The sequence below is a fragment of the Myxine glutinosa genome, chromosome 8 (assembly GCF_964187855.1).
Source record: "Myxine glutinosa chromosome 8, kmMyxGlut1.1, whole genome shotgun sequence".
NCBI classification, from domain to species: domain Eukaryota; kingdom Metazoa; phylum Chordata; class Myxini; order Myxiniformes; family Myxinidae; genus Myxine; species Myxine glutinosa.
The window spans coordinates 25466964-25486111 of record NC_136268.1 but is presented as its reverse complement, the minus strand read 5'-3'; the positions used below and the strand labels follow the sequence as shown (position 1 = coordinate 25486111).

Genomic DNA, 19148 nt, shown 5'->3' with positions numbered 1-19148 from the left:
TCAGCTTTTTTGTTTTGTTTCACTGCAAACCAAAGAAATACATATGTGAATACCAAAATATTTTTTTATTTCAACAATTTTCTGGAAGAAATGGTGCATTATTTGAAAAAAGTTCAAAGGTGCCAATATTTTTGGCCACGACTGTACATGAACTTCCTTCCCACATTGCTCTCGAGGAGCTCGGTTTGATGCTTAATAGTATAATTGTTAGGAAGGCACATGCAATAGATTGGCTGCCACCTTCATTTTATGGTCTCTTGGGGCCTGACCTCCATGTTTGCAACAAGCACCTCCAGAATGGTGAACTCTATGTGAGCCATCATGCTATCGCACCGTCACCTGTCCCCCATCTTCACTTCATAACATTTCTCATCCATGATCTAACTGTGCCCCGTCAAGGATTTGGAGGAGAGGCCCTATTTTTCTTTAAAGCATTTGGTGATTTAGATCACTGTTTTCAGTTTGCTGTGCTTTGTGTTTACTTTTGGTCCTTTCCGTTGTTCTGGTATTAGGATGCTGTACTCTAACATGGTTAGTTTGAAAGTTAGCGCTGATCTGTGCTCACCTTTCCCTGCGAGACTGGGGTTTCCTCTATGTGGGCCACTGTCTCGGACCATAGATCTTGCCCTTCCTCTCCTCCCTGGAAATGGATCTACTCCGACAGAAAAATTTTGGAGTCTATCTCGGCAATCAGCACTTTTCTCTGGAAAAAAAAGACTGTCATGGTTTTGGTGAAAACATTTGAAGGTACTTCCTCTGTTGAAAGAGCTACTTTGCCAACTCTTATCCTGGCTGAGTGATGGCGGCCATTAACAGCTTTGTGGCCTCCCTGTTGTGACACTATTGGGATTCTACAACCATCGGTGGCAGTACTTGTTAATGCATCCTTTTTTGTTGACTTTTTTTTTTCTGGAATGGCAAGCGTTCGTTAAAGCCAGAATTTCTGCGCCGACCTGTGGCCAAAGGAGGTCCAACGTGGGTCGACGTTCAGAGCAAAACTGGTGGTTCTCGTCTATGCCTATTGTGCCATGGCTACTTGGTGAGGAAGTTCTATTTGGAGTTCCCTGGTGCTGTTTGGGCTGCAGCATGCTGATGGGCAAGGCTAATGTTGAGCTTTTCCCTGTTGATCTGGAGTATATCTATTCTTATTGCCTCGGTTATATCAAGGTGATTATACAGGTCTGGCTGTGCAGTGTTTTGATTTTCAGCGGGGTCTGTGCTCTTTTAACACTTGAATATTTCTTCATGGCCAGTTTCCCATAACTCCTTTTGGATTGCTTGTAATGATAGGCCCGTCATTCAGCACTTTTTGAATGCTGCATTTTTGTGCTTGTGTGATTGTTGGATTCCGGTGTAACTGTGTGGAAAAGTGGTGCTATAACAGCTACAGCAGACATAGGTATGTGGTTGGTAAAGGCCATTGCAAAGTTTAGTGGGAATTTGTTCATGTTTATTGAGTAGAATCTTGACGGGAATTTCAAAATGACATAGGAGTGCTTACGAGGCCTTTCGCGCATGCGCTGTGCGTTTTCAGCGACTCACTTCTGCGGAGACGGGGCTCTTTTAACCCGCCATTGTGAGAGTGAAATAAAAGTGAAATCGTCTTTTAAACATTATTTGCAACATTTAAACGAAAGAACGACGATTAAAAAAATTATTAACCATAATTGTTGTTCCCGGATACACATCACACTCGTGAAAATTTAGGAAATGCGAGAAATATCCATGGATACGAGCTGTCGAGCTCCTACCATTTCCTGTTGATGGAAGTGAGTGGCGGCAGACACACACACACACACACACACACACACACACACACACACACACACACACACACACACACACACACACACACACACACACTTCTCCTTTCAGCAAAAGATGCAAAAATCTCATACTTGCTCTTGTTGCCCCAGAACCAAACAGTAACAGCCCTCAAAGCTCCCACTGCCCCCCTCCTAACTCCCAGCCCCAACATGATTCACAGTAAAGACCTCTCGAAAAATTGATTTTAAACTTACCTGTGCCTTCACAAGCCTGAGACATGAATGTTCCCCCCCCCCCCCCCCCAATCTTTTGTTGTACAGAGCTTGACATTATCTCGGGTTCTTTTCGAAGTATTTTCACCTTCTTTTAGAAGCTTTGTGAACAATTTTATGTCACGATATTTATTGCGCAGGCACAATAGCAGTTCACCTACCCCAAAGATCACTACGTCTGGGGATTTGCACATGCATGCCGAGCATTCTGGGGCGGAATATGTAATTTTCACCCCAAAGATCACTATGTCTGGGGATTTGCGCATGCGTGCCGAGCATTCTGGGGCGGAATATGTAATTTTGACCGCAAAGATCACTATGTCTGGGGATTTGCACATGCATGCCGAGCATTCTGGGGCGGAATATGTAATTTTGACCGCAAAGATCACTATGTCTGGGGATTTGCACATGCGTGCCGAGCATTCTGGGGCAGAATATGTAATTTTGACCGCAAAGATCACTATGTCTGGGGATTTGCGCATACGTGCCGAGCATTCTGGGGCGGAATATGTAATTTTTAAAGATTTTTTTTCTTTTCTCCAAATTCAAACATTGTCTCTGATCAGCCCTTCCATTTGAGGCTTCGCAGATGGACATTTTTGTGTCACAGATGGACTCTTTCTTCATTGAGGTCCATCCTAAAAAGGTCCTCTGTGTCAAGGTGGTTAATGCCAACTTCTTGAAGGATCACAAAGGTCCTGATGGAGAGACGTCCTTCCCCGTGGGCCTTCTCAGGATCAACAGGATGACCCATTGATGATTCTGTTGGGGGCATTTGGTCGAGGGTGCGCCACTGGACACTTCCCACAAAACATCCATTGAAGTAGAATGTTGATGGGCAGAACTCACTGATGCCCCTTTTGTGGATTTTCTGACGAGTCATCCCATGTTTACGACCTGTATCTGTCGAGTCCTCCCATGTTTATGACCTTGCCTTGCTTTTTCCTGATTTCAAAGCATCCTTGTGCAGGAGCTTGGGTTCTCCTGGATGATGTGCTATTTCCGAACGTGTGTGTCCATTCAAGCATTCCTCACAATGTAATTTTCTTCGGCAAATCTTGTAGTTGCTGAAGATAAGCTGGCTATTTTCTGGGCAAAGAGGACAGCAGATATCTGGTGATGATAGAATTGTCTACAAATGTATCCTTTCCTTTAAGGGTCTCATCATTCATTCTTGGCTCACGCCGGAGTATTCGTCCGGTTTTGCTTCGGCATCGCCAATGCAGCGATGTTTTGGGTGAAATGGTGTGCAAAGGGAACTTTGCGTCAGCTGGATGATGGGCCATTAGGGATTTTTTTTCTCTTTACTTTCTCTGTAAATTGCATCCACTGTAATCACCAAAATTGCAAAGTCCACAGAGTGGGAAACACAAATGCACAACCAACTAAACCCACTCCTCCATTTTCCTCATTCTTTTGCCAAAAGGCAAAGTCTCCAAGTCCGTTGTTTCGGCTCAGAAAATGCAATGGCATTTGTCAGGGATTAATACAGGTCATATATGCCTCTTCCAGCAGGGATTTAAAGGTCTAATCTTGGGAGTGAGGGGAGAGAGGTTTCCTAGTCGGAGGGCCGCAACAGCTATTGTTAAACTTACTGAGGGCCGGACATATGAATGTAACATTACCTCCGCCACTGAAGGTGGACAGAGGTTATGTTTCCACCCCCTATCTGTTTTGTCTTATTGTCTGAATGTGAGCAGGATATCTCAAACAGTTATGGACGGAGTCGGACGGAACTTGATAGACAGGTTGGGTGTGGGACAAGGACGAATTGATTCGATTTTGGTGAATAACTGAATCAGGTTCCGGATATCAGAATTTTTAAGTGATTCTTCACCATTGAGAAACGGGGCCAAAAACGATATCGAGCACGATGTCTCAAAACGTTGGGGACAGATTCTGATGAAACTTGATACACAGGTTGGGTGTGGGAGAAGGACGAATTGCTTCGATTTTGGTGAATAACTGAATCAGGTTCTGGATATCAGAATTTTAAAGTGATTCTTCACCATTGAGAGACGGGGCCAAAAACGATATATAGCACAATGTCTCAAAAATTGGGGACAGATTCTGATTAAACTTGATAGACAGGTTGGGTGTGGGACAAGGACGAATTGCTTCGATTTTGGTGAATAACTGAATCAGGTTCCGGATATCAGAATTTTAAAGTGATTCTTCACCATTGAGAGACGGGGCCAAAAACGATATATAGCACGATGTCTCAAAAATTGGGGACAGATTCTGATTAAACTTGATAGACAGGTTGGGTGTGGGACAAGGACGAATTTATTCGATTTTGGTGAATAACTGAATCAGGTTCCGGATATCAGAATTTTTAAGTGATTCTTCACCATTGAGAGACGGGGCCAAAAACGATATATAACACGATGTCTCAAAAAGTTGGGGACAGATTCTGATGAAACTTGATAGACAGGTTGGGTGTGGGACAAGGACGAATTGATTCGATTTTGGTGAATAACTGAATCGGGTTACGGATATCAGAATTTTAAAGTGATTCTTCAGCATTGAGAGACGGGGCCAAAAACGATATATAGCGCGGTCTCAAAAAGTTGGGGACAGGTTCTGATGAAACTTGATAGACAGGTTGGGTGTGTGACAAGGACGAATTGATTCGATTTTGGTGAATAACTGAATCAGGTTCCGGATATCAGAATTTTAAAGTGATTCTTCACCATTGAGAGACGGGGCCAAAAACGATATACAGCACGATAAATCAAAAAGTTGGGGACAGATTCTGATGAAACTTCGTGGACAGTTTGTGTGTGGGACAAGAACAAATTGATTCAATTTTGGTGAATATCTGAATCCGGTTACGAGAATTTTTTTTTAAAGCGATTCTTCACCATTGAGCGATGAGACTAAAACGATATATAGCACGATATCTCAAAAAGTTGGTGGATGAGATGGTTAGATGACAAGAACAAGCCGATTAAATTTTGGTTCAGGTTCAGGTCCAGATCCAGATCCGGCCTATCAGTAGGTATGAAAGGTAAACTAATCAGCCTGGCGGAGGTTGGTGCTGTACTGAGTGCCCTTCTGGTTCTAACATTTTTTACTGCACATAACAATGATGAATGAATTCATAACAATGATTTTAAAATAACTAAACATCCTGATTCCTGATAAGAACTAAACAAAAGTAACTTTGGAAATCACATTCATTTTTATACCTCTGCCGACGAAGTCGCCTCCGGCTGTCCGTCCGTCTGTGATCGGTTTTCGTAATAACTTTGGAATGGTTAAAGGGATTTTAGTCAAACTTGGCACATGTATGTATAATGAGGTAAAGATGAACTGATTAGACTTTGGGGTCAGAGGTCATGTTAGGTAAAAACACTACCGCGATAACTTGTGAACCACTGATGGGATTCTGACCAAATTTGGTATGTATAATGATGTAAAGATTAAGTGGATTTTGGGGTCAAAGGTCGAATCTGTAATAGATTTAAAACTTGAGAACGGCTGAAGTGATCTAATTCAAACTTGGTACAGGTATGTATAGTATTGTAAATATTAAATGATTAGAATTTGGGGTCAAGAGGTCAAAGGTCTAATTCTGTTATAGGTCTATAACTTGAGAATGGCTAAAGGGATCCAATTCAAACTTGGTACAGATATGAATAATGATGTAAAGATTAACTTATTAGATTTTGGGGGTCATGGGGTCAAAGGTGAGAGGTCATGTCAGGTAAAAATGTGCTAACTTGGGCACAGCTAAATGGATTTAAATCAAACTTGATACAAGTATTATAATGATGTAATAATGTGGGCGGAGGCATATCTGTTGATGTCGTGACGTCGAAGAGTGCCGTTCTATCTAGTATTAATTATAATCGCAATATTTTAAAGTAACTTGCCCTAAGTGACTTCTGAGATTTGCTTCCTTTTGATGAGAGTTTCCATGTTGGGTGGATCACTTGTTGTTGCTATTCTCATGTTGTTTTCGAGTTCAGTAACAATATCTACATAAAATATTAATCAAAATATCAAAACATCTCATGGGCTGGATCTGGTCCGCAAGCCAGAGGTTCCCCGTGACTAGTCGGAAGGAACATTTCCCGTGTTATTGGCTGACTAATGCCATTCTGTGGTTGAAATATTGAACTTTCTTCGTCTTTGCATTTTGGAGAAAATCTTCATTTGGTTGTGCTTTTGTGTTTTCTGCTCGGTGGCTCTTGCAATTGTTGTCAATAGGGACTCTCCCAAATACCAACCTTTTCTCTGATGCTTCCATGCTATTTCTGTTCATGTTTCATCCTTACATCACTTGTATTGCTGATAATTAAGGGCTTCAAAAAGTTAATGATTCCATCCCCTCTCTCACCCACCCCTCTTTTTTCCCTCTTCTCCTCCCCTCCACCCCCCCCCACCCCCCACCCCTCTTCTGGACTGCAGATCAATGCTCATGCCAAAGAAGACCTCAAGGAAGGTCTGGCTCTGTATGGTTCCCAAGGAAACCTTGGTCTTACAAAAGCTTGGAACATCATCCAGATAGATGTACGTTCCTATCCTCCATTTGTTTTAGACAAGCACGTTTTTTTTTTTGTTTTTTTTTTTGTATACAAGATCGAGGCTCGTAAAAGAGCTAACATTAATCACACAAAAAGTCAAACCGACACATAAAACATATAATAAGGGGAGCGGTAGACAAGATGGGGAGAGAGGGGGAAGGACACAAACACAACATTTGAGAGCAGGGACATCGAGAGAAATGTGTGAGGGCGAGGGCTTGGGGGGAGGTGGGAGAGGTTTAAAACATATGGACACTGCAAGGACTTCCAGGAAAGAAGTTGGAATTTCAAAAAAGTGTATCTGGGGTGAATTAGTGGGGGTAGAAAAGATCAAGGTTTTGGATGGGGGAAGATAAGAGATGGTGGTGAACAGCTGTTTTAAAGACCTGGAGGGAGGAGTGGGATTGAAGGGAGTGGGGGAGTTTGTTCCAGAGGCGGGAGAAAAGAGGAATGAAGGAGTGAAGGTGAGCAGAGAGCCTAGATTTTGGCATTTTCGCCATAAGAGGGTTGCTGGCAGATCTTGTGCGACCTGTAGGAATATTTGGGGGACAAAGCCCAGAGAGAGCTGGGGGAGCAAGGCCGGAGAGGAGTCGGTAGAAGACAGAAAGACCACCAACCTGCCTGCGGTGAGTGAGTGAAAGGCCCTCGGAGTTAGCCTCATCGTGGGAGATTCCAATGTTACATTGGTTTGTCTGTGTCCTATTAAAATGCCATGTTGTATGAAAGTTTTCCATAAGGTTGTGTAGGGGAAAAACAAACTTGAGAGCTGTGTAGCTTTTTGATCAGTGGTACATTGCCGGTGGTAATTGTAAGGCTCATGTTTGAATCCAATGTCTTTTTCTCTAACGTGACGTGAAGCCTTTTTCCTAGCTATTTGAACTGTACTTCCTGCCTTTCTCACTAAATTCCATCAACCCCACAAGCACAGGATTCCAAAATGGTGCCTTATAGTATTTGTACCCACAGTTCCACTGCTGCGGTGTGCTAAACCACACCGATTGGTTCATGGCGTTTGGAGAGAAGAGGGTCCCCGACTCGTGCTGCTTCGAGTACAGCCGTAACTGTGGCATGGACAGGCCTAAGATGTGGTGGCCGCTGGTAATGGATTTTTTCTGATCGTTCTCATTCACAATGCATTCATTCACTTACATAATGTGCATTTCCTCTCGCTCATCTTCCTCCATGTTGTTACCATCGCCAGAGGAGGGGGTATTGCATTTGTGTCCGTTGGTTTGTTACTTGCCGGAAAAATTTTTTCCGGCAAGTATGTTGATCTGTTCGTTTGTCTGTCTGTTTGTCTGTTTGCAGCACTACGTCTACACCGTTGCACGTAGAATCGCCAAACTTTGCACACATAATGGTCTTGCCCTCTAATATACTGTGCCCCAATGATGACGTCATCAGTCACGTGGTTCGGCCGCCATCTTGGAAAAACCGAAAAACTTTGCACCTCCATATTACCAAAAGTGCTGAATAGAAAAAATTGAGACATGGCTCATTGTAAAGAACTCTCCATGGGGAATAAAATGAGTTAATGATGACGTCATCAGTCACGTGGTCGGCCGCCATCTTGGAAAAACGGCAAAACTTTGCACCACGATATCTCCAAAAGTGCTGAACAGAAAAAATTGAGACATGGCTCATTGTAAAGAACTCTCCATGGGGAATAAAATATGTTAATGATGACGTCATATGTCACGTGGTTCGGCCGCCATCTTGGAAAAACGGGAAAACTTTTCACCACTATATCTCCAAAAGTGCAGAATGGGAAAAATGGAGACATGGCTCATTGTAAAGAACTCTCCATGGGGAATAAAATATGTTAATGATGACGTCATCTCTCACGTGGTTCAGCCGCCATATTTGTTCTAAATGGCCGATAAAAAAGTACATTCCGGCAAGTCCTCGGTCTCTGACCGATTTTTCATCTGTCTGTCTGTCTGTCTGTTTGCAGCACTGCGTCTACACCGTTGCACGGAGAATCGCCAAACTTTGCACACATATTGGTCTTGCCCTGGAATAGACTGTGCCCAATTGATGACGTCATCGTGACGTGGCTCGGCCGCCATCTTGGAAAAACTGAAAAACTTTGCACCTCTATATCTCCGAAAGTACTCTACAGAAAAAATTGAGACATGGCTCAATGAAAAGAACTCTCCATGGGGAATAAAATATGTTAATGATGACGTCATATGTCACGTGGTCGGCCGCCATCTTGGAAAAACGGCAAAACTTTGCACCACTATATCTCCAAAAGTGCTGAACAGAAAAATTGAGACATGGCTCATTGTAAAGAACTCTCCATGGGGAATAAAATATGTTAATGATGACGTCATCAGTCACGTGGTCGGCCGCCATCTTGGAAAAACGGCAAAACTTTGCACCACTATATCTCCAAAAGTGCTGAACAGAAAGAATTGAGACATGGCTCATTGTAAAGAACTCGCCAGGGGGAATGAAATATGTTAATGATGACGTCATATGTCACGTGGTTCGGCCGCCATCTTGGAAAAAACGAAAACTTTGCACCTCAACAGCTCCGAAAGTGCTGAATAGAAAAAATTGAGACATGGCTCATTGTAAAGAACTCTCCATGGGGAATAAAATATGTTAATGATGACGTCATCGGTCACATGGTTCGGCCGCCATATTTGTCCTAAACGGCCGATAAAAAAGTACATTCCGGCAAGTCCTCGGTCTCTGACCGATTTTTCATTTGTCTGTCTGTCTGTTTGTGCGCATTACTAAGTCTACATCGTTGCACATAGCATCGCCATACTTTACACACACATTTGCCTTGCCCTGGAATAGACTGTGCCCAATTTTTAACTCTCTAGGCCCAAGGTCAAGGTCAAGGTCACCCAAAACGTGAAATCGGGGGGGTCGAGTTTTCATTTAAAATATATTTCAAACCACTATAACTCTAAAAGTACAAGAGATATGCATACATTTACTGTTACTAACATATAGGAAGTCACATACAACACATTTCATTTGGCACCATGGCCTTTGACCTTGAGTGACCTTGAACGGTCAAACTCAAGGTCAAAAATTGTTTTTTTTACTAATAACTTTGTCAAACATTATCCGATTCCCTTCTAACCAACACCCCTGAAAAAAAAGTACATTCCGGCAAGTCCTCGGTCTCTGACCGATTTCTAGTTTGTTTGTCTGTCTGTCTGTCTGTTTGTTTGTCCACACATAATGTGAGTATGCTTTTCTCTGCAACCCTAGGTACAATTGACAAGAAATGTTTGCTATAGGAACGCCTCCCCCTGTAGAATATTTTTAATGATAATTATGACGTCATAGGTCATGTGGTATGGTGCCATCTTGGAAAAATTGAAAAGATTTTCACCTCTGTATCTCTGAAACTGCTGCATGGGAAAAATTGAAACATGGCTCATTGTCATGTACTCCTCATGCGGAACAACATATATTCATGATGATGTCATCGTGCCTTCATTATGACGTCATAATTCGACAAGTATAACGCTTGATCCGATCAGTTTTTTAATTTCTTGAGTGTGATCTACACAAAGATTGTACAGGGGAATTAAATCGATGATCTCATCGGTCACGTGGTTCAGCAGACATATTGGATTGAACATAAATATATGTCGTCAATAAACCACACGAACACAGCAGCTAATAAACACCGCACAAACACGTCCTGGGGAGGGTCTGCAATCTCTGATTGCTCTTTCTGGTTGAATTTTGTCTTCCTCTGCATATATTTTCATAATTCTGTTAACCTAAAAGCAGTGATGTAGATATTAATTTTGGTTTAAATTGTGAAGAAATTACCTCACAAAGTCCCACCGATGTTGTCCTCTTTTCCCTGCATTTTCGTCATTTATTTCTGTACATCTCCCCACCTCCCCTCTCGTACGTAGTAAATGGACAGCCCGGACAAGTCGATTCTGGATTGTCCTTCACGATATATCCCATTATCATTTTGTGTTATCTCCCCTAACTTGATAAGCTTTTCTGTTCTCACTACCTCCTTCATTCCCCTCCTCCACACAATATACCTTCATGTCTCTTATCAACCTGTTCCTTTCCATTCCGTCACCTGTTTGTGGATCCTCTACCTTTTGTAATAAATTTTGCTGGTGGGAGCAGTTTCCCCTAGGTGGCACTGAGGTTAATAAAACAAGTGGTTGCAAAATGTTTAACCTCCAAGAAAAGTGATGAGTTGATGGTAATCAAGATGGTCTTTAGGCTTTACCTGGAGGACATAATTTGTCCATTCTACCTCTGCATGAAGGCTTCTGTACCTGTTCATATTTTAATTTTTGGTGATATGACACTGTCCTTCAATATTGCTTAAAATAACAAAATATGAATTAATTTATTTATTTGATTTTGCTGATGAACAGTTTCCATCAATCACTTCTTGCTCCACTTGTACCTTCACATAGTGTGTTCCAATTGGTTCTCAAATCGTTTGAAAACCTCTGTTTTCCTTCGAGACTCGATCGGGACTGCAGGTTCAAAATTTTAACGGCAATTGCATCACGTCACCCCGATCGGTTGCTTGAGACCATCATCACCTGCCTACTCTTTTTGAAAGACCCAATGGTATCTCTTGGACTACACCTCATTTCTATGGATATTAAAGATCCTATGTCTTTTCGACGAAGAGTAGGCAAGTTATGAATAAATTACAAATTGCTTCCATAACCAACTTCAGTTGAACATCAGGCCTGGTCAGCCAGTTCAGTAAACCTTGGCCCATCAGCATAAGCCCCATGAGCTACTGACCCCAGCTGAATGGGGCATTTAAACGAAGAATACCTTACTATAATTCACCAAATGTCCCACTGTCTGTCCGTTCCCAGGTAGCGCAAAAACGGCTGAACCGATCGCAACAACATTTTGGGTGGATAAATCCTGGGGTCCCTGGAGTAAAATAGGCTTTATTGTTTTTCCATTTTTTTCCCCCAATTTTTCCAGTTTTTCCAGTTTTTCCAAACACGATGGAATAATATTTACCGATATGAACAGTGATGTGGCTTTTATTGAAATTCTACAAACACTGTTTAGATTTTGATGATTTGCACGTGATATGATTTAACGGATGTTTATATGAATCGTTTAAAATTAAAAAAGCCTTCAATTTCTTATATTTTGCCTTTTCATTTGGGCCTCCCAATTGAAGCCCCGCCCTTAGGGCAGGTACCATTGATAGTTTTTTTTGCAATGTACCAAGATGTAAACAATAAGGGTGTTGTGTGTTACCACAGGGTTGTTACGACAAGGTGAAGGGATGGATACTGGAAAACCTTGTGATGCTGGGAATCTTTGCTCTGCTGGTTCTGCTAGTGCAGGTATGTCATCCAATAATTGTACCTAGACCCACTTGGCTTCTAAACACGTACCTATTCACTCGGAGGGGATTGCCAAAATTTCCCATGGTGATTCAATTTTGGCCTGGACTTTTACACGTACCAAGCGTGTATGTTTCTGGTTTCTGATGTCCCATGGTCTGTTAGAGCGTCGGAGCTGCTGAGATTGCTGGTCTTACTTTCTGTCTCACTCAAACTAGAGCTACTGGCCTGGCTTCAATCTACTCTTTCTCGCAAACAAACACCATACACTTTTCATCATACACTTTTATTCTCTTTTATTTAAGGCCTGGCCTCTGAGGGCTATATAGTCTGTGCCTGGAGCCTTCAACATAAAAAACAAAACCAAAAAAAACTTGCTGCTCCATCCTCTTCATTGCATCAGTTGCCGCCATCTTGATTTTGAGCACATTCATTAAAGCGGGAAACAGGTGATTATAGGTGTTGCTTGACAATGTCATTAACAATAATATTCCCTCAAATTGTTAATAAACATGCATCACTGTGTTAAAAAAAAAAAAAAAAAAGGTCCAGGTTTTATTTGAACCACCCTCGTACAATACAATTAATGCATTTCATGTTTCTTGAGTGCAAGGTTATGGGTTGTTTTCATAAGACTAAAACGTTTTGTCTCGTTTCGGTATTTCCTGATGTTAATGTTTAATTAACCTTTTATTTTTAGAGGTCACCTGTCAAATTCCAGTTCCCAGCCTGGTATACTTTACTAATGTCCTTGTTGAAGATGTGATATGTGTACATTACTGTGCAAAAACTTGGGTTATTTTCACCTTTTTGTGCTGTTCCCCATTAAACATTTGTCTAAAGTTAGAGGTGTGCAACAGACGTTTGATGATATACTATCTACTATAAATGGTCGAGGTGTGTGTGTGTGTGTGTGTGTGTGTGTGTGTGTGTGTGTGTGTGTGTGTGTGTGTGTGTGTGTGTGTGTGTGTGTGTGAGTGAGATGCATCCTTTTTGTGTCTATTAATAACGTACTATTGAAATGTACCTTTTAACTCTTTGGACTGCTGAGACCCCTTCAAACAACAACAACAACATGCATTTTAAAAGGCCATTTTCCCTGCTAGAGCGGGGGTTAGCCTTGCGGTCCCCATGACAATCTTCTCCATTTTGCCCTATTTTCTGCATCTCCCCTTGTTAACCCCCTTGCCCACATTTCTTCTTCGACCATCTTTAGCCAAGTCTTTCTCGGTCTTTCCCGTCCTCTACTTCCTTCTACATTAACTTCCATCACTCTTCTCAACCAGTCACTTTCATCCTTCCTCAACACATGACCAAACCATCTCAAACTGTTTCTCTTCACAGCATCCATCACAGGCTCTATTCCCATCATCTTTCGCAATTCATAATTTGTCTTCCTCTCTCTCAACGATACTCCGCACATCCGTCGAACCATTCGCATTTCCACCCTTTCCAACCTTCGTTGCTGCTCTACGTTCATGGGGGGTGGGGGGGGGGGGGGCGGCGTCAGCATCACGGCTGCGGTTTAAACATATTTAAATAAATATTTAAACAAAACCATGAAAAACAATCTGGGAAAAGTCTCTAAGTGAGAACGTGGATTTGAGAAAGCAGGAGCAGAGGTGAAAGAAAAACGAGATATAGGGGGCGGGGCACAAGTCGAGACGAGGAGGCCGCACGAGACACCAGGCCGCACGAGGCGCACGAGGCGCGAACAAAGAAACGACTAATTACACACAAATTTGCAAAACTACAAAACCAAAACCAAATAGAAACACACAATAACACATACACAACAAAATACGCAGCAGAAATTTGACAAAGAAACGAACGGGAAAACACTCAAACTTTGATGCCGTGGAGAGATCGAAGCAAGCCCCATCGCTCGAGGGACCGGAAGTCCGGAATTAAAGTTGATGAACGACGAAAACCTTTAGAACACACGGAACACTTGTACGGTTTCTCTCCCGTGTGAATTAGTTTGTGTTTATTTAAATTTGATGAATGACGAAAATCCTTAGAACACACGGAACACTTGTGCGGCTTCTCTCCTGTGTGAATTCGTTTGTGTGTGTTTAAAGTTGATAACTGATTAAAAACCTGAGAACACACGGAACACTTGTAGGGTTTCTCTCCCGTGTGAATTAGTCTGTGTCTATTTAAGGCTGATGGACGACTAAAAACCTTAGAACACACGGAACACTTGTACGGCTTCTCTCCCGAGTGAATTAGTTTGTGTTTATTTAAGGCTGATGGACGACTAAAAACCTTAGAACACACGGAACACTTGTACGGCTTTCCCCGTTGGTTGTCATCTTCATTCGCGGGTTTCAGCAAGTGTACCGGGGTCCTCCCACAACTTGATGTATTCACCTCCATTTGATCCTTTTGACTTGATGCTGATAACCACAAAATCCTTACAACACTTGTGCTGATTCTTCACCAATTTTGTCTCAATGCTGAGACCCCTTCGACCTTTGAAAACCCTTTAAGACCCCTAAGATCCTTAAGATCCCTAATGACCCCAATGACCCAAAAGTTCCTGAGGACGCAAAAGACCAAAAAAGACCCAGATCACCCAAAAGTCCCAGAAGGCCAAAAAGTCCCTGAGGACCCAAAAGACCTCCCAGGCAAGTATGCTACAAGGTGGTGAAGACCAATGAAAATATGGTCTCGCTAGTCTATATATATATAAAAGAAAGTTTTTGTTTGTTTGTTTGTTTGTTTGTTTGTCTGCACGCGCTAATCTCCTGAACGGTGAAAGATAGGAGGAAACCTCTGAAACAAAAAATGTCGGGATGGGCCCCGGGAAGGTTTTAGGCTAGGTGGCGAGGCCGGTCGAGGCCGCTTTGGCCGGGCTGGGCCCATTTCGCAATTAAAAGCTGAGTTGAATTATAGTAGTCAATCTTCTACGGCCACGAGTAAAAGCTGAATTATAGTAGTAAATTCATTCAAAAAGAACGTAAAATGTCGGGACGGGCCCCGGGAAGGTTATAGGCGAGGTGGCGAGGCCCGTTGAGGCCGCTTCGGCCAGGCTGGGCCCATTTCGCAATTAAAAGCTGAGCTGAATTATAGTAGTCAATCTTCTACGGCCATGAGTAAAAACTGAATTATAGTAGTAAATTCATTCAAAAAGAACCCAGGCAACGCCGGGTGCTTTCGGCTAGTCTACTATAAATGGATGAGTTGTGTGTGAGGCATGTTTTTTGTGGAGTTCTACTAGAGCTTTCTGATGTTGAGTGTGATACCAAAATGATTGTCAGGACTTCCTGAGAAAATTAGGCTCATTAACTATTAATTAATCTGGAAGTATCCCCATGTTTTTACATGCCATGTTTAGGTGTATAGAGTAGCTTAATACGGTTGCGGATGTGGGGTTCGGGGTTCGCCATGAGGGGAGACTCCTTGGGTTCCTCTTGGCAATGTACAAAAGCAAAGAAACAGTGCTGCTCTAACCTGTCTAATATAACTCCTTATACAGTTTTACCGATGCAAACATAACATTAGCGCCAAACCAGACTTGTACCCAAAGGAAAGGTAGAGAGGTTTTTTAAGAACGAGCAGGTCTAGGCTTGGACGACCTCTTGGCTCACAACATAAGGAACTGATGAGTCTGTCACTTCCATGCACTGGGGAACGGGTAATGGGGAGTAAATTGTTGCTCTCTTGGATTGAACTGTTCACCCAGCCCGCTATGGCCTCCATCTCCATTATCCTGGCGGATCGACTGCTGCAGGTTGGAGCCTCTCTCTGGTGGACAGCTCCGATGAAACACATTGGGGCTCAATGACCAGACTAAATGACAGCGATCAGATCACAATGATGTCATCTCCCTCCTGTTTTGTCCTCTTTCTGTCCTGAACTGAACTTGAACTCGACCTGTCTGGACTGATTTGCAGCTCCACCTTATATTTGTCTGGTATACCCTTTCCAGACCTGCCAGTCAGGAGCAAAGATCATACGCCACCCACTTTGGTGCCTTTTATTATTATTATTATAGATATTTATATCCTAATAGCCAAACTATTTGGATATAAATGCCAAAACACAACATTTCATTGCTTTGAAAACGCAACATTGAAAACGCAACATTGAAAACGCAAACATTGTGTATTTCTGTTGGCATCTTTCAGGGTTGAAAGTAAAATGTAATTCTCATCCGTTGCTTTGAAAACGTTGTGATTGCAATTTGTGCACAAGTGCTACCATTAATCCCTTTTAAATTCTAAAGTCTGAGATGTTGAAGTGTCTTGTAGGACGTTCTTCTGTTATCATGGATAATTTCGGTTGCGTGCCTCCACACAGGTTCCATGAAAACACTGGAGAGAGTCATTCACCTGATTGTGCGTGTGTGCACAGATCCTGAGCATGGTGTTTTCACTGATGGTGTGCTTGCGGGCACGGAAGGGCAAAAAGAACATGTACGTGTGAGACTACTCGGTTATTGAGCAACGCTGGGGAGAGGCGTTGCTGTGGGAGAAGAAAATTTCTCGTTTGGCCTCTCAACTCCGCTTTGGTGGGACCTTGACGGAGAACTGACTATGTGATTTGGAGAAGGAAGCGCCCCTGGGTTCCATGATTTCCCATCATCTCTGGGTTGCTTGTGTACCAATTGCAATGTGATTCTTCAAGGTGTACATACGTTTATCCGAGTTGGGCTTTGTTCTCCTTCTTATTTGGACAAGTGGCTGCACGGTGGGAAGGATGTGCAGCGTATGGAGAAATGACATGTCTGGAGTTGTCCAACATCCGCCATCCCAAGGCTTTCACATAAACAGACTAACATTTGTTTTATGGGTGTAATGGTAACTTATAGAGTTTGTATTGCTATATTTAACAATCTGCGACTTTCGTTTATCCTTATCTTCCTTACTTTTATTTCCAGGCAGGATGATGCCTGATTCAACTGTCCAGTTTTCAAACAAGAACAAACTAACATGCATGTTTACTCATTCCCTCCAGCGGGATGGAAGGAAACTCGAGGCTGCTATTGAATTTCACTTAAAACTTGACTTTTGTGTGCTTTCAGTTGAGGAGTTATATTTCATTATCTTCTTCTTTTTTTTCTTGCCTGGCTTGCCAATCACTGCCGTGTCATTGGTGCGTGAAGCGCTTTGCTGGTGTTGTGTAGTTAACCAAGACATTTCCAGACAATCATGTGATTATAAGCACTCGTACGAGACAGGGAGCAGAGATGATGTATTTTCAATGACGGAATCTGCACGAGTGATCCTTGAGACGGTACGCATCCTCTTCAGGACAGAACGTCTCATCGGAGCAAGATGTGTTGATGTACAGTGTAGGTGCTATGCTTTAAAGAAGCATTTTGGAATTTTGTTCATTCTTTCATTCATTTGTTCATGAAAAAATCTTTTTTTTGGAATTTTGGAAGCATTTAAGGAAGCATTACCCTCGGTGGTTGAGATGATGTCCTTTTGCTTTAGCATAGATTGCAACGGGTTGTGCCGCACAGCTCTTGCTATGGAGAAACGGCTTTATCACCTACATTTACACTAGTTTTCTGCTGGTTTGTGTGTTCAAGGTTGTTGTTTGTCTTTATTAAGATGAGATAACTGCAGGGAGAACAAACTGCAGTTAGTTTTGCTTATTATTGAGAGCAGTAGAAAGGATAAAAACAAAACAAAAAAAACTGCCAATCATTCAGTAGGCTGTTAATGCACAACACTGTTTGAATGCATGGGTAATGGTCACCATGCCACTCGACCCCCAAGATACTCAATTTTCAGTGATGGGGTGGTCATGACTCCATTTTGGACATGAAACTCAAGATTTTGATTTCTTGCTTCATTTCAAACACCAAACCAGCCTGTGCAGCTTAATATGCCATTTAAAGCGAAGCTGGGAACGCAAATCATTGCTGATAGGGTCCCACCAATGGTGGTGGTCACGTATCCGGCTTTGCCACTGCCAGATGCGAGGCAGTGGTGCTTCCTTCTTGCACTGAACATGCAAAAGGATTGTTTGTTCAGTGTAAGAGTAAAAGGGGTGTCATGTCAACATAATTATTATTTACAACAACTATCCTGTCATGGTGGTGACCTTTGGCTTAATAGAATGTTTTCTTAATTTATAACTCTTAGCTCACACTTTGAAAAGGAAATGATGCTTTGTAGATGGATTAGACCAAGATGAAAGGCCTGAGAAAGAGGCATTCGAGTCATATTTTCACTTTCGACGTTGAAATTTGCATGTCTGGTGTCTGGAGACGAGCCTTCTTTGTTGATTTATATTTTCTATTTTTCAAACTCTTCAATCATGTCCCTTCTCCCATCTTGTTTGAATGGCTGCCGATGCAAACTCATTTGGGAAATCCACCCATAAAAGGTCAGTCTGCTGCTACATAGAGGGCCATACAGGCAGATACTCGCGTACAAGTTCCCGGGATATGGTCAGCCGCTGTGTTCTGTGTTCAGGTACAACCTGATCACAGAGCAGCCAAATATCTTGTCAGTCTGTTGTGGACACAAACCAAGCACTGCCATGCTTCGGTGTTCATTTGTTTATTGCTTTTGCCGTTCCCATTGTGGTTTCTAGGAAAGCATATATATCCACATATATTGCTTCCAGGTTAAAATTCAACATTGACTGCCCAGGCCGATGTACTTCTCATCGCTATGGCAGTGTCGAGCTGCCTGGTGAATTTGGAAAGCCAAAGGTAAACCTTCACAAAGCGGGTTGCTCCCAGGAAGTGATTATTGGCAGTCCGAGCACTCGGGTAGGCCGTGACAGCACAGAGCCTGCTGCTCAATATCTACCAATCATTGTGGTCTTGAAAGATGGATATTTATGGGTGAACCTACTGTCCCAATAGCTCTGGAAGTGAACTCTCCACTTGAGTTGAAGCGGTTCTGCCTTCACTATTCGCTTAGCTCGGGGTAATCACCGCCCCACTTCCCACTCACTGCCTTCCTCATGATTCATGAGGAGATGACATGATTCCAAATGGTCTAGTTATTACCAGCACAGAAACGGTATGTGATGACCTTGTTCCACGAGATAATCCAGCACTTTATCCACACGCGATGTATCCCGATCGCTCGGTCTAGCTCAAGGGTGAAACACATCCTCAGATCATCATTCCACGTTTCTAGTCTGCTTTCTCTCCCCTATACCTCTGGGTGCTCTTCATCGTTTTTGTAATCGAATTGTTCACCCTTCTCGTAACGATTTTGTGGATGGATATGGTAATGTGAAACTTGAAATAAAAATGAAAAGAAAGGAAA

General features: G+C 42.5%; 1 protein-coding gene across 6 annotated transcripts in view; it reads left to right on the top strand.

The window, feature by feature from the left end:
• Nucleotides 1-19148, top strand: part of LOC137432323 (tetraspanin-4-like) — a 154134-nt gene extending 134986 nt beyond the window's left edge. For all 6 annotated transcript variants that reach the window (XM_078783028.1, XM_068124157.2, XM_068124158.2 and 3 more), the window contains 4 exons: nucleotides 6456-6557; nucleotides 7538-7669; nucleotides 11821-11904; nucleotides 16264-19148. In XM_078783028.1, the coding sequence (XP_078639154.1) occupies nucleotides 6456-6557; nucleotides 7538-7669; nucleotides 11821-11904; nucleotides 16264-16335 (390 nt within the window). In that variant the 3' untranslated portion in view covers nucleotides 16336-19148. The remainder of the gene's footprint in view (nucleotides 1-6455; nucleotides 6558-7537; nucleotides 7670-11820; nucleotides 11905-16263) is intronic.